At 45.9% G+C, this 16,341-nt stretch overlaps 1 protein-coding gene across 3 annotated transcripts in view; it reads right to left on the bottom strand.

The window, feature by feature from the left end:
• The window catches only part of PAMR1 (peptidase domain containing associated with muscle regeneration 1), a 55,103-nt gene extending 39,297 nt beyond the window's left edge, over window positions 1-15,806 (bottom strand). For 2 of the 3 annotated variants that reach the window (XM_061997978.1, XM_061997979.1), the window contains exons 1-3: window positions 15,623-15,806; window positions 4,167-4,343; window positions 3,311-3,439 (exon numbers count right to left, since the gene is read on the bottom strand). In XM_061997978.1, the coding sequence (XP_061853962.1) occupies window positions 3,311-3,439; window positions 4,167-4,343; window positions 15,623-15,695 (379 nt within the window). In that variant the 5' untranslated portion in view covers window positions 15,696-15,806. The remainder of the gene's footprint in view (window positions 1-3,310; window positions 3,440-4,166; window positions 4,344-15,622) is intronic. The other variant, XM_061997980.1, reaches the window with a different exon arrangement.
• Window positions 15,807-16,341: the final 535 nt, after the last annotated feature.

The following is a 16,341-nucleotide window of genomic DNA, read 5'->3' as shown; positions in this document are numbered from 1 at the left end:
AGAAGAGTTCCTCACAAGTGTTTCATCCTCCTCTGTGGCTCTCTTAGTTCCCTCTGTAAAAGGCCAGGATTAATGACTGTGCCCAGCAACCACATTAGGATTCAACAAGTACAGCGGGATCTGCACATGAAAATGCTCCTTCCCACAGCAAGAAACAGGACCTTGTGCTGCTGTTGGCTCCTGCCTCAAAAACAACCTGAGACAAAGCCGCTAGAAATTTTGACAGGAGGCTTGGACCACCTCAAAGAAAGTTTCTCTTTCGTCCCGAAGGGCTTTTGAATTTCCAATGCTTTTAACAAAGGAAAGCCAAAGAACTGCTGCAAAGAGATACTTGTATGCATGGCATACTAAACGCACTTTTCTGTTTGCAGTGGTACAGCCTGAACTCTCTGTACACTGGTGCCAAGGAAGTAGGTTTGGCCAGCAAAGCAGGTGGTCCAGAGGCTAAAGAGGAGCTGTTTAATGACCATCTCCAAAAGAAAGTTCTCAGATTTGCTACCACCCTTCTCTGCTCAAAGCACTTTTGCAATCACATCAGATCTGCGCTCCTGTATCTCTAGCACTTCTAGCAGAAGTTAGGCTGACTCTCCAGACCAACACTTCAATCTTCTGTTGATCAAAAGGATTCTTTTTTCCTTCCCATTCTGAGTCTGCAGGAGACCTGGAAAGCTCTCAAAAATAATTTACATCCTAAACACAAATGTTGGCAAATTCTGCCTCATTTACAAAAAAATAATCCACTTTGGCGGAATGTCAACATCCTTGTTCCGTTTCTGTTCCTGAAAAAAAGGCAGCTTTCAGAGCCACAGTAAGATTTCCTCTAAGGCTTGTTACTAACAGAAGAAAAAAAAAAATCAGGAGACGTCTGAGTTGTAGCCCACGGAGACCCATGGGTTGATAGAGGGAGAGGTCCTGAGAAGACCTCCGGTAAAAGCTCATTATCTGCTGCTCAAGCACTACAGAGCTGATGTGGGGCTCCTTCATAGGTCAAAAGGAGGGAACAGAAGAAAATGAGAGCAGAAACATTACTGGTATTTAGAAACAGGCTGATATGCGAGTGAAGCTGCCAATCCTCATGCCTTGTTTCTACCTGTTGGTTGCAGACATCAGTATTATGTGAAACACATTCGTAAAGTTTTTAAAGCTCCAAGTACTGTTGTTCATCACAAGGACCACATTAGGACAGCAAGGCTGAGGACAACCAATAGACAAAACTGCTTTCTCACCTGCTTTGATGGAGTATATACTCTCAAGTGACATGACATCAGAGGCTGACAAAGGCTGTTGAAGTGCACAATACAGAGCATAGGGTCCTGCAGGGTCATTTTTCTGCCATTTTTAGGTTCTGATGTAACTTTTGGGGTATGATAGTCCAATCCAATAAACAATCCCATTAGGGAATGTCCCAGAACTCAATTAACTCTCCTCAGTGTGGTTTTTTTCCTAATACATTCGAGTGGACTGCCCTGTACCAGAGGAATGTTACCAGGCATTACCGAAGGCTCCGTGGCCTCGGGCCTGCCCATGCTCCCGGACACTGGCTGGTGTGCCTGAGGCGTCACCTAGCGGCTGTTCCGCTGTTCGGCCTCGCCCTGCCTGAGGAAATTGCGCGGGAAGGAGCGGCGGCGGTGCCGCGGGAGGAGACGCCCCGCCGGGCCCGGGCAGGTCCGGCAGTGAAGAGATGAAGCCGAAGGGTTGCCCGGTTGCCGCCGAGCCTCGGCCGGGGCCGGTGCTCTGCGGCACCGCCTCTCGCGCCCCGCAAGAGGGAGACAGAGCCCAGCGCTGCCCGCCCGCGGCCCCGGCGCTCGCCTCGGTGTGAGGGCCGCGGTAGACTGCCCTCAGGCAGGGGCGCGGGCGGCGCTGCCAGGAGAGGATAACACCGAAGGAAGGAGCTGCTTCTGTGGCCGCCCGGCCAGGGCAGCCCTGCTAGGAGGAACTCTGTGTCCTGTGCTCCTCTGTAAGAGCGGTAGAGACCAGACTCTCTGCCCGTCTTTCAATGCCTCCGAGCACGGAAAAGAGGCCACGTCCTCAGTGCCACGCTGCTTCTCACAAAAGAGCAAGTAGTAAGAAAAACACCAAGACAAAGCTCTGCAAAATTTCAGTATTGCAAAAACGTCCAAGTAGACTGCAGAAAGAGGGTGCAGAGCAGACTGAAATATACTGTAGGCAACCAATCTACTCAGAGGGAAGAAGGGCTAGATGAGCTAATGAGTCTTTGCTCTCATAAAAAGTGCCAGGGGAGCTCTAGCATCGGCACAGAGCAAACGGGACTTAAAAGTGCTCTCAGAAATCACACCATACACTGCAAGAGACTCAGGTTATCAACTTCTGAAGCACCAAGGTTGAGTTAGCCCTGTTGTTGAAACATGTTGAATCCCCATGTTCTGCCGATTAAAGGAATGATTTGATTTTGTTGCGAAAGCAGGTTCTGTTGTTGCTTTTAAATCAGTGACTATGAGGAGAAAAAAATAAGGTATGTAGAATAATGGAGAGAACAGAGTAGAAAAAGCAGACTCGACTTTCATCCCTCTCAGTGAAATGTGACCAAAGAGATAGACAACAAAAAGTGAAAAGGGGGTTGGAGAAAGGCTGTACCTGCACTGGTGGGAAACCACTGAAGGAAATACTGGTCTTAAACTGTATCCAATTAGCTTGTGAAATTCATTATTGAAAGACGGCACTGAGACCAACAGAGCAGCAAAATCCAAGAAGCAGGATTTTTTGTATGCTATCAGGAACAAACCCTTCAGACACCACTGCCAGAGCCTGAAACACTCCTAGTCCATCACGGAGCTGCTGGCAGTTGCAAGATCCTGTTTTCCAGAGCTGCCCTGGAGCACATGGAGCTGTGTGAAGTAGGGACGGAGCACTGGGACTTCCTTGGTGCAGGTTCTGCATCCCAAGGGCTGAAGGAGGACAAAGGAGAAGCTCTTTGATACAGCTGTTGTCCTTGCAAATGTTTATGCTTTCCCGAAAGCCTTTGGGGAATCAGTTATGCTGTATGTCCAACAAATGCAGAGCACAGAAGTTTTCCAGAGTCACAGTAAGTAACAATTTTTTAAATAAACAAAAAAAAAGGGTTGGAACCTTTGTGACATGGGGCCCAGGCCAGTCCTTAGCAGATGAGCACTGGGAAAGAAGTTTTCCCCACTGCAGACCCCCTTACTGCCTGATTGTGTTTGCCCTCTCCTCCCATGGGCCTTTGTAAAAGTCACTGTGCAGCAAGAACGGGAAAGGCACGGCATGGCCCTGGCCCCATCCCACCAGTTCCTGTCCCTGACATACCTCCTTGCCCATGTAGGACACTTACTCATGCAGTCCCCTCCGTACCAGCCAGCTCTGCACTCTGCACAGTACATCCCCTTAATGTAGAAGTCATCAAGCGTCCCTCCCCAGGAGCCATTGCGGCAGGACTTGCAGTTCTCAAAAATGGTGCAGCCTGAAAGGTAAGCCACTGTGTTAGAGATGAATTGTCCTATGGAGAGAGGAGCAGCCTCTCTCTTTTCCACAGAAAAAAAAAAATGACAGTGATGTTAGTGACTGCTGTGGTGCTGACAGCTTCCCCACTGTGAACTGTACCCAGCCTCCGCCACTAAACCCAATGCAACTCAGACGCTGAGATTTGGAGCCAAACTCACAGTCTGACTTGCCCAAATCTCTAAATCTCATTGCTCCAACTGTGAATGCCTCTCTGTGTGGATGCTGGTGCTGTTCAGGCCCAGCCCAAGTGATTTTAATGTCTTCTAACCTGGTCCTGTCTCCTGCTTTCTCACCTTTCACTTTGCACTTTCCTTCTTGTTATCTATATTTCTGAGTTGTCTTTCTCATCTTGCCTGGGGATACAGATCATCCCAGAGCACCTATAAAACACTTCTGGTATAAAGCCAGCTGCAGCATCACCCTTTGGCAGCTCCAAAGCCTGCCCAAGCTGCCCTGAGAACAAAACTCCTGGTAAAAAGTGTGGGTTTTTTTCTGGCAGTGACACCACCCGCTGCAGAAGCACCTCGCCAAGGGCTATTCTGCTGTCGGCAGAGTGGCAGAGGCAGCTCATGAGGAGACGCAGAGCAATCCCCCAGTGAGGTTTGCCCACCCTGCCCATTCCCCTGCCCACACGCAGATGCCTTGGCAAAAGACCTAGTGTGAAGTCAGCATGGCCCAAAGCATACCTGGGTGGATTAAGCAGGAGTCGCACTCGTTCTCCTCATTCCTGCAGCAGGGAATGGTGTAGCCCACTCTTTCTTTCCGTCCTGGGCAGATGCACTCAATTTGGTCGTATTCACAGCACTCACGACACATGATATTCCACTCGGCTCCTGGGCAGTTTTCATTGATCACTGTGTACTCTGAGGGTGGGGAGCAGAGAGGGGGGCACATAGAAATCACCTGTTATCTGCCAAGGACTAACAGCATCTATTATTCAGTGATTAGAGAGATTATGGATTGTTGTGGTTGGCAGAGATCTTCGGCCCGGAAAATACCAAACTGTCTGGTAGCATCATCTTGGTTTAGGTGTCTGAAGAACACACAGTGGTCTTGCAGCGCCAGACAGAGGAGGCAAACAGACTAGAGGGAAGGACTATATTCAATCTTTTCTCTGCAAGGTCTTCTCACTTCTGTGGTGAGAAAAGTAGTTTAAAAAAACCCACAGAGGATGATACCACATGAGAAAGTCTTCTTCAGATCACAGGACTGGTTTATGGCCTTATATATAGTGTGGATTATTTAAACTATAATAGCATATTTTGCTTGTATTTCTGTTTGTGAATTTTCTAGTCCAGAACACTAGAATGTCCACCGGGAAAGGTCAGTTTTGAGGCTGGGTTTTATCTGTTTACATTCTCTGTTCTCACTTAGAAGTACACAGTATTACACTTGGCTTCACTGCCAAAGGAAACAAGAATTTCCATTGTTTTTAAAGGTTCATTTTGTTTGGTGTTTCTAATATGGTAACCTTTTTCATATCTTTTTATTGTTTAGTGTAACCTCACATGATGATATTTAAGCTATGCTGGAAGTGCCTTTTTAGGAAATGCCCTGAAACTGTGGCTCTGGACTGCCACAGTAAGTGCAGATCACATCTTTCTCCACCGACATGCTGTCTGAATTCTACTAAGTTAAACCTAATGAGTGCAGAGTGTTTGTCAGCACGTCTCCTAACCAGCTGACAGACCTCATCACTGCTTTCATGGAGTTTGATGATAAAGAGAGAGAGAGAGCAGACTAGAAAGATGAGATGTGAAGGGAAGCATTAATGAGACTATCACTTTCTTCTTTCATGTCTCCTTCCTTTATTTTTTCATTGTGGTTGGGTAATATCCTTTTTTCCTTCTGTTTTAAACTGAGTAAGAGGGCCCTCTTGTCATTGCAACAAGCCATGCATCTCTGAGGCATAGCACTCCCACCTGTGCTTGTACCTCTCTCCCTTCTTATACTGCTGCTTTTTGTTTCATTGTGCCTCACAATCCGGTTACTGCATCTGTTGGACGTCACTACCACTGAGCCTTGCTGCTCTTTCTCACTTGCTTCTCTACGGCCTCATGAATCCTGATTGCTGGAAATGTATCTTTTCCCCTAATGATATTTGCTGGCTCCGTAAAAAAAAGGGACCACCAAACTGTTGCTTCATATTTTTTTTTTTTTCTCTTTGGCTGGGAAATGAAATTCAGCCCTCTGTGGTCCTCAAAACTGGGCCTTTCCCTTGTGCCTGATGGACTGACTAGGGAGAGACCACCACTACTCTGAGTCTGGAAACCATGCTGCTTTTTGTGCTGAAACCTTTCTTATTCCCCCTCCCTGCCCTCATAATCCTTCAAAAAGAAAAAGAAAGCTGCTTCTGTCATTCAATAAGGTTCTATACTTTTTTTATTCCAATATTGAATTCTTGCATCAAAATAACCTTAGTGTTTATCAGTTGTATAGCCTTTTGCCTGTAGCTCTGCAAAGTCCCTTTTCCAGATGGGAAACTAAAGCACAAAGAAGGTGAAGCGATTTTGCTCAAGGTCCCAGAGAAAAACAAAAGCAGAGCCAGAAATTAAACTCATACCTTTTAATTCCCAGAACAGAAATCAACCTGGACAAACTGGGACTTCTTAATCTATGGCTATTCTATTTTAATGAAGCCATTTCTCTATGAACTTTATCTGAATCAGAATCCAGAGCAAATTGATTACATGTGTCTAATTAACTTATTAGAACTGACAGTTTAATACATCTCACCATACATGACTGAAAATAGCTATTTCTGTGGTGTATGGGGATGAGGGTCTCGCTGCTTGTGGAAGGAAGAAGGATTCTCCAAAGTCTGAGTAATAAATAACAACCCAACTCAATAGCTTTTGCAAAGCTGGTTTCAAATACTCATGTTTTCCAACTCAAGCTAGGAATCTAATTTCTCTCAAGATTGCTAAAGCTTATACATAAAATAGCTGTATCTATTTTGGGTTGTAGTTGTAAATTGCCCAAGAGAAACTGCTGTCCATAAGATAATCCATGTGATCAAAGGCAGAGTTGCACTGGGGTGATGGAGGTATGTCTCCCTCCTCACAGGAATTCCAGACCTGGTGAGATATGGCTGCAGGCAACACAACATAACTTCCAAGTTAGCACTTCTCTGAGAGAAGGGCTGGACCAGATGAGTTCCAGAGGTCTCTTTCAACTTAAGTTACCCTGTGGTTCCATAAAATAGTACACAAGTATTTGTATGTGTGTGGAGAGTGTGTGTATGTGCACATGCATATTTATTTTTGTATGCAGAGCTTGTGTACACAACAGGACCAAAAAGCAGATGCCACGCTCTGGGTGCATTTGTATCATGAGCTGAGTTTAAGGTAATCATAGAATCATAGAATGGTAGGGGTTGGAATAGATGAAGCAGCAGATCTTGGCCCTTGAAGGGTTATAATAATACATTTTCTGTCACCTAAAAATACTGTTTGCTCACTTCTTGCTCTTGTCTCAACTGAGACAATGAAAATAGACTTTTGATTTACTGACATTTTAGTTCCCTTTTAGGTTGTTCTCAGGTATTGCAATTTGGGCAACATACATAGTCTTGACAAGGAAATTTGTGGATTTGAGATCTTTTTGAAGTGATCCTCTCTAGGATTTTTCTTCACAGAAATAAATCTATTATTCTCAAGTTTTGTAGAAGCTATTCTTTAAATAAATTTATGTGAAGACTTTATGCACCTATTTGGTAACAGGAAGATTGCTTTTGTTTTGCATAAGTATCTCCAGGCCACTGAACCAAAGCCAAAGGAAAGCTTTCCCTTAGAAACTGAAGTTGATACTCAGAGCCACTAGCATGTGTAATGAATGTTTCTTTGTGTTGTGGAGCTCAGTCCAGGCTCCAGGAAGGAAGAGGCATAACCCCAGTCACCCTTGCCTGTTTGGGGAATGGTAACCACTGGCAGCTCCCTACCCCACACTTGGCCATTATTGCCCCAAACCAGAAGGGAATGAGGCAGGGAAGAGCTGGAGGAGATTGGTTGACCCAGTAAAATACTGGACGGCAGGCCTCATCCTGCTGTGGCGGAGTTAATTGCAGGGCACTTTGTGGACCTGACTGATAATCCTCCAAAGCAGGCAGTCTGTCTCCCCGCATCAAACACAGTCCAGAAAGTGGCTTGACCTGACTTAGGGAGAAGCAGGAAGAAGCTGCTTGACAACTCATACAAAAATACTTAGCTTGAAAAGAACAAACAAGTTTCTGGACAGACAAATAAACAGCGAATTAATTTATGGGATTTTAATGATGGAAGAAAAGCCCATTAAATCCAGGCATAAACAACACACAGACCAGCTCAAGACCTTGGAAACCAAGCAAGAAATGGCTGTGCTGGGAAAGCATAGAAGCCTCCGGGGAAAGTGCCAGAGGAAAGACCTGCTGGGCTCCGGAGCATGATAAGGCACAATGTAACATTTCACCCTGTGCTTTGAGTCCATCCTGAGGGACATACCAGGTGGAGATGACCACTGAGGCAAACACAGCATGGCTGGTAAATTCTGATATGTTTCCAGCATCACGGAATCACAGAATGGTAGGGGTTGGAAGGGACCTCTAGAGATCATCTAGTCCAACTGCCTTGCAGGTTCACCTTCATCAGAGGGCACAGGAACGTGTCCAAGCAGGTTTTGAAAACCTCCCGAGAAGGAGACTCCACACCCTCCCTGGGCAGCCTGTGCTGAGGCTTCCTCACCCTTACAGTAAAATAGATTTTCCTCGTGTTTAAGTGGAAATTTTTGTGTTCTGTTTTTGTCCATTACTGTTATCAGGTGGCACATGTTCATGCTTTCTACTGCCACCTGCGGCTAGCAAGCCCGCCTAGTCCCTGCAGCGCATTTCAGATCCCAAATGCCATTGGCAATGGATTTAGTGAGATGGCAGTGGGAGAGTACGTTCCCAGGCAATGTCCTCCCTGTCAGCAGTGTCATCTGCAGCAGCAGTTCCTCACATGATTCTGCCACCTCTCCTTTCTCCACTGCTGAGCTGGGGCTCTTGAGCAGCCAAAGGCTTCTCGCCCCGGGAGTCTTCCCTGCTGACAGCTGGACCTGGAACTTCCTCTATGGGAATCTGCCTGCAGGCGAGGAGCCACAGCAAGGAGGAGATGTGGCAGCACTCTGGGAAGGGGCAGGCTGGCTGATCCAGCTCTGGCCCCGGCTGAGCCAGTGCTGGGAGATGACCTGCTGAAAAGAAGATGGAGAGCATCTACAAAGGAGCTGGCACCAAATGAAATGTACAGGCAGTGTGCTGAAAAGTTTAATGATTACCAGCTTCCTCTGTCAGTTATAGGGCCTCAGTTTCCCCAGTGATCCTCAAGACTGCAAAGACAAAACTTTCAGCCTTTCCTCTTGGTTTTGATTTGTCTCAGCATTTGCCTTTTAAAAAGTGATGCTTATCTGCATGTGGCTGTGCCACAAAACCATGGGAGCCAGTGAAGGGGAGGGGTCGAAGTAGGTTACTCCTGGTGCTGCAAAAGCTTGAAGGGTAAATAGTTTTAGTCTGCTGGACTATGAAGCTTGTACTGTCACTCACTTCCTTTACAAAGTTTTTGCAAACCCAGATCTGATTTGACTTGCCAGACTCACCCACATCTCTCACTTTCTCTGCTCCAGAATTCCGGTTTTTGCTTCTTACTTTTGCTTCATCTTTTCAAAACGTACTGACTTCCTTGGCCAAGATGTGCTCGGGTAGCATCTTGTGGTGTGCAGCAGAGGAGCTTGAGCAGTGTAGTCATCATCTCCCTGACACAAGTATGCCTGTTTTTCCTATCTTCCTCATGGTCTGGACACACATAAGACTCAGCCATCTCCGTCCTCACTAAACCTCAAAAACTATCCTGTTCCAAACTGCAGGAGTTTGGAAAATGAGGTGATAAAAACCACACAAGAAGTTCTTTTTTTTAGTTCATGGGAAGGGAAATTTGACAGAAATATTGTTTGAAATTGGGTGGAAATGTAACCTTCAAAAGGTTAGTTTTGACTACACCATTCTGAGAAGCCTGAAGTCTCCTTGAAAGATAAGTGAAGACTCTGTTCTCCTGAAAAGTGGAGATATGTTACTTATTCTTATGCCAGTGAGGTCAAAGAGGATGCCCAAATAATGAAAAATAGCTACAAGAATAAGACCATCTTAAAGCACTAGTTTTATTCAACTAAGGTCTGCTGGAAACGATAGCGATGAATCCCATGGGATATACAGTGAGCCCAGACAAATCTCTCATTCAAGGGAAAAGCACAGACGTATGAGGGATGGAAAAAAGTCTGATCATCAAAGAAAGCTATGTCTTAGAGCTCAAAGACAAAAGAAGAACTGCCAAAGTCAAGCTGAATTTGACCTTGTAAAGGAAATTAAAATAATAGCAAAAGGTTCTTTGGGCATATAAAGAAAAAAGAAATAAGGAAAGAGTTCTGTGGGATGGGGATGAGGTTGAAACATAAGACTGTGGTGGAGAATGCAGTGAGTTATTAGCTTTCATCTTCAGGGAGGTTGTTTAGATGGAGCCTGTGAGCAAGGGTTTGAAGGTGTGGAAACAAAGTGTGATGGCTAAGAGCTGAGACTAAGAACTGAGGTGAACTGAAACAAGCCTAATTACATGCATTAACTCTCCTGTCTTCCACTTTTTTGTAAAAAGTGACTTTCTTTAGGCTGCAGTCACTTTAAGCTAGTATAAGCCCATGCTGCTGCTGAGATGGGGCACTGTCCTCCCTTCTCTCCCTGACTTCCCATTCCCACTTCCTACCTTTGGGCTGACATTAGCTGCTACATGGAGGAATCAGAGGACTGACCCATCACAAAACTGCTTTGCATCATCTGTCCTTGGGATATTTACAACCTAAATGTGCTCTACAGTCCTGTGAAAGAGAGAGCACCTTAGGACCCTGTTGGATATAGGTGGCTGTCAGAACTCCTGAAAGATGGAATAAAGTGTGTTACAAGGACATCCATATCGTGGTCTGAACCATTGGAATTTCCCATCCTACAAGTCCATTCTGTCACCTTGCAAAGATGAGTTCTCCTTCCATACCTCAATTTATCTGTCAGCACATTGGTAAAACACTACTTAGGCTCAAAGAAGTATTCTTTCCATTTGCTTTGAAAAGTGTCATGTGAATTAAAAGTGCATTGTTAGTAAGAGCAGGTACAAACAGATACATCTCCAAAACCTGAGTCTGTAGAGAAGGACTTTTTCAAGGTGGTTATTCAACCAGTTGATGTTCCAAAGGTGAGAATATGCCCCCTTTTATTTGATTGCATTTTCATTTGTCAGCATGGTGCTCAAAAACAGTTGCTGCCTTCTGCAGAGGAAACCAGCATTTGAGTTTGAAGGAGCAATTTCCTAAGGCACTTAATAGGGAATGTTTGGCCATGTAATAATTCTGAAAGGAAGCTTTCTCATTTAAAGAAAAAATAGCTCCAACCTAGTAACAGCTAACATATTCTTTTGGTCTGTCTCACTGTTTTATCCTGCTCCTTTCTAACTGGGCAATACTGTCATTGCATGGATGTGCAAGCTACAGGTATCCCATAGATACTCTATAAGCAACATTTGTGTGGGTGTTAACAAGAAGAAAAGCTCTGAGCACACAGGAGAGCTAGAGTTTGCCAGCTGGAAACGCAAAACATGTTGCATCAAACTGTGGCTCCACTGTGATGAACAGTGAAACTCCCCATTTGATTTCAGAGAGAGGAATAGACCTCAGAAGGGCAGAGAGATGGTCCCATTAAGAGGCTTTTTCAAGGGCTCTTAGAAAATGGTGTATCCCAAACCATTATTTTTTGCCTAAAATAACCAATTGTGCAAATTGTGCAAATTCTGCCTGTTTTCCTGATAGGTGTGTTAAGGGGATAAAAGAGATAATGTTGGCTCTAAAAACACTTGCTTCTCTTTAAAAAATATGTATCCATTATTCTTTTTAGCAACTGGGCTAATTAAAAGAGGAGTTAAAATACATTCCTGGTTTAGTTTACTCAGTATACTTGCTTTAGGGGTCGCAGACCTTTGCTGAATAATGAAACTCCTTCTCCTGTGGAGTCAGTTCACATCCTTTCCTGGCCATTAATGCGTGCTTTCACACAGCAGTGAGAGGATGGGGTTGTGAACACAGGGGGACATCTACTATGCTAAGCTGGATCTGTCCACATAATAAATGGACATTAACTCAACTGTCTTTTTTAAATCCCAAATAAAGGATTATGTTGAAAGCAAACTAAACTACTACAGAAAGTATATTCAGTTTAAGAAACACATTGTAAACCTGTCCAATCTAAGTACAACTGTGTTCTCCTGGGTAAGACCACTGTTCTCTCAAGGTCTATCTTTTTAACAATTTAGATCATGTTCCATGTAGAAACAAACAAACAAAAAAAGCTAATATACATTCTCCTTTGATTCAAAAATTGAGGTCTGCCTACCCTTTTCAAGTAGATGGGTCTCTATTCCAGGTTTCCTTTTGTCACAGAATGCTTAGTAGCTATAAATTCAGAAATAACTAGCCCTGACATTGTTCATGCTAAGCCACAGGTTTGCTTCACCATGCTCCTACAGTAGTGCCTGTTCTACATTTGCAATCTTGTATTCCTAACTAGGCCATGATAAACAAACTCCCAACACTTCTGCTCCCAGGAAAGAAAAATTGTTAATTCAATTTTTAAAAACTCTGTTTTGGAGGCCTCCATCAGGTCCTTTACAGGATTTCTCATATGACTTCCAAAGCTTACATCTCTCTCTACACTGCCTTGTTTTGCTTGTCAGTCCTCAAAATCAAGTATCTCTGTGTAACTAAAAGGAAAGCCAAGTAGAAATTGTAGTTCCCCTTTGTGAGGTCTAGACTTTGCCCATCTAAGTGCTATAATGGTGAGTTACTGCAATAACACAAATAGCTCCAGGATTTTCTGTCTGCAGTCTTAACTGCAAATAAGACTATCTATTTGGTCTTTCTACAGGTTCAAGCCTCAGTAATCCCACTGCCCCTCAGCTGATGGTACCTCAGTTGTGATGCCGAACCGGTTGTGTTCTCACCATTTTCCTCTCCAAATAAATCTGCATCCCCTGCAGCCCCCGCTCTTACTTGCTCTGCCCATTGCTGCGAAAAGGACTGACAGGAAGTTCTATGGTAGGATGCTTGTTCCTATTGGAAACTCCCCATGTCCTTTCTTCCTACATTTTGGCAGCCCTTGTTCTCTGGCTGTAAGGTGTAACATGCTAAATAGAGCCATAGTCCACACATCCTGAGTAGAAATCCTACTGCTTTCCTCATTTTCTTATCCCAAATTCTTACATCCTTTTTCTTCAGGGACATGCAAGTTGGGCCGCAGGCCCAGAGGGCTGCATCAAGTGTTCAAGCCTCTGCCACACTTCAGATCCAGTTCCAGTTTGACTCTCGTTCTCTTCTGTATGCATCTCCCTGTTGCCTTCAAATAACCACACATCTTCCTTGTGCTGTATCTTTTTGTCATGCTTGGATTTAAATTACAGGCCATCTGTGCCATCAGCTAGGATGTTTTTAGTATCTAAAGCAACCTGAAGAAATCTGCCCAAAACCTTTCCCTCTCCTTTGGTTTCTTGTCTGTAATTGTGAATTGGCATTTGTGATCTTATTATCAGCACTGCAGCCTTGTGTCTTCATCCAGGAAGTGCCATGACAGGGTAAAATAGCCAGAGTAAGGCTAAAACTCAGAGGTTGAACATTCCCTTTCAGGCTTTGATTTCTTTCTGGGATTTCTTTCTGGCTGGAAAATATATACTAGTGTGATCAGGAAGAGATTTTGTTTTCTCTGTCTTATCTCTATTCTCCGTCTGCAAGACAAGGAACAGGATTAGGTGGTGAATATACCACTTCTGAGTTAGCAACAGCATTGGTAAGGTCAGCGAGCCCAGCCTTTGCTGATGGGTCTGGGGACAAAGCTGGACTTCTGCAGTAGGAGAGAATATTTGGGAATCTGTGGAGAAGCAGCAGCAGTACTGAACTTCAGGAACATATAAGATGAGAATATGCTTGTGATACAAACATGGAGGAGTGCTGCTGGATCAATTCTGTGCACTCATTGTAATGGTGTGAGACATATTGGCACTTGCAGTTCATGCTGCCACCATAGAAATAGTCTGCACAGGCAGCAGCAGAACCCCTGAGCCTCCATCTCAAATGTCACTCCTCACGGCTGCCCCAGGCTGTGCAGCAAGCCCTAACCAGGGACTGCTGTGTCCTGGGGCTGTACCTGCCAGCAGCCTGACTCCTGCCCTATGGCCTCATGTCCCTGGTCCTGCAGGAAGGAGAGGGGCATTGGCATCCCCCCGGGGAACTCCCACTGACAGCAGCCCTGCTCAGCCCCCTGGGAGCCCCTTCAGGCTGCCTCAGGGTCGAGAGTAACCCCAGCTTTTCTCCAAAAGAATAAGCATGTCCTTTTCCCTTTGTCTGTGCTAGGAACCTAAACATGTGAACTGAAGTAACCCATTTGCTAAGATTGAATGCATCTGGATGTGTCTGCATGCTTCTGGCCTCCACTTCTCTAGACAGAGGTTGGAGGGGGAAGGGAGGAGAGGTTGGGAAGGGTTAGATAGGCAGAAACACACACAAACACACATATATTTTTTAAGGAAATATGAGTCATTTGCACTTCAAGTTTATTCCAGAAATCAATTCCCAAACCTCCCTGACTCGTGCCCCCAACTCTTGAGGCAGGGCCTGTGCAACTGGGTGTGATAAATGTGGATAAAAATTGGATACATCTGTGGGGAGGAGGCAAAATGCTATTTTCCAACCTGCCCTGACATGCTAAGGCCACTGCACTCTTGAGTCGCTCCCTTGCCTCAGTGCTGCTGCCACTGCCGAGAGGAGCTCCAGGCCACCCCGTTCATGCTGCCAGCCCTGCGCAGGGCAAGTGGCCACACTGGCCACTCTGCCGACAGCAGAGCAGTGGGTCACAGCACGGAAGGAGAGGGGATGAGAGGGTCAGCATTTCCCCAGGCCCTCTCGCACCACTCCTGGTACATGAGGAGCTGGTGTTGGGGGAAGACAGCATCCTACTGCCCAAGCTCGCAGCCCCACAGCCCTCACATCCTGTTGTCACTCCTCCAGCCTACCCTTGTGTCTGAGGCCAAGGGGGCCTCAGGGACATAGGCAGCCATCACAGCAGGAGAGCTTTGTTGCCCACCTGGCCACCCCACAGTCACAGCCTGTGCCTGGGGCTGCTCTGGCACCAGCACAGGCTCTTTCTATGCCACTCCAGCACATGCCATGGAGCCACCTCACCTGGCCACTGTGCAGGGCAGCATGTGGTTGAGAGACATCTGTGACAGCTCAAAGGGTGCATGATTTAAGGGCACTTCACCTCCCAGTCCTCAGGGCTGCAGCTCCCAGGAGAGCAGCCTGGGATGCTGACAAATAGCTGCTGTGGGCAGCCCCAGCCATCTCCAGGTGTAAACAGTCCACATTTGTGGCCATCAAACCATCAAATTTGCGCTCAACAGTAAATGTTTTTTGCTTAACCTTATCAAGAAGAAGCCATTCATGCTGGTTCAGCAGAAACTGAAGTGCATACAAAGTGCTTGCATACAAAGAAGATCATTCTGTTTTAACGAAGCTTCCCCTTTGAAAGAATAATATTGGCAGAACTAAAGCCCAGATTGGAAACAATGTGTGGCTTTTGTTTTCTTTTTTTCCTTCACTTTTTTCCTCCCTTGCTTTCATTCTTGGTGTTGGGGCTGGAGAGGAAAGTCTCTGTCTTGCCAAACTAAACAAATTACGCTTTACAATGCAGAGACTTAAATGCCTCTTTTTATCATCATTTCCTTAGCACCGAGTGTTGAGAAAATAAAGCAGTAGTAAGTGAAGTGATTGTATACCCTTTTCTTGATGGCCATTGGCAAAAAATCCAGCCAGTTGTTTCTCTTTAAGGCTATGAAGTTTGCCTGGAAATCGTCCCTGGGCAAACCTCCCCACACACACACTCTATGCCGGCAAGAAACAGATAAATATAGCAGAGCCCCTTCTTTCTGTTACAACCATCCTTGCAGATCTCTATGCTTCCCATGACAGCGAGTGAGATCAAACCCCTCTGACTGCACTGAAGGAAAGGGACTCATTCGGCCGTGCCGGGAACACACGCTCTCACTTACGGTACCTCTTGGCAAGCAGGAGATGAGCAGGAGCTGGAGGAGGGTGAGTCCTACATGTGTCCAGGGGGCTCGCGCCATCCTGCCCGGGCCAGCGCAGCAGTGTGACTGCTCGAGAAGGGAAACAGCTTTTTACTGGGACCTCACCAGCCCCAGCCTGCAAGGGATCTCGGATTTCAGACCTCAGCTCGCTCCCATCCTCACCAGAGGGGAACTACCTTCAAGAGACTTCTCAGGCATCCAGAAGCACGACGTCACCCCAAACCTCTCCAACTGCTGCCTTAACCCTTTCTGGACTCTGGCAGACGAGCCCTTTTGTGATGGGTTTGTTGGCTTGGTGCTCAGCTCTGAGGTAGCGATTTTCATCTCAGAAAGACAGATGGGGAAAGGGGAAAGGAACATAAATGTGAAGATCTATTTATATCTGTCGTTCCGGTTGCTGCGGTTGAGCTGGAGTTGCAGACAGCTGCAGGATGAAGCACTTGGTCCAGGCTCCCTCTGGGTTTGTGGGATCAAAGCATCCCTGGGTGCTGCCCCAGCTGGGGGGCCAGGCTCAGGGTGGGTGCAGAGAGAAGCTCCTGTCCCACACTCCCCTGACTGGGCAGAGTGGCCAAGTGACACGTTCCACTTGGCAACGTGCTTAAAATAGCTGTGTATTTTTATGATGGGGCAGATAAATCAATGAGGCTCACCCAAAGTTCACTCCACAGTGGATGAAAACCACAAC

The sequence above is a fragment of the Colius striatus genome, chromosome 6 (genome assembly GCF_028858725.1).
Source record: "Colius striatus isolate bColStr4 chromosome 6, bColStr4.1.hap1, whole genome shotgun sequence".
Taxonomy (NCBI): domain Eukaryota; kingdom Metazoa; phylum Chordata; class Aves; order Coliiformes; family Coliidae; genus Colius; species Colius striatus.
Note: the sequence above shows the minus strand (reverse complement) of the source record. Positions and strands in the feature narration are given on the sequence as shown.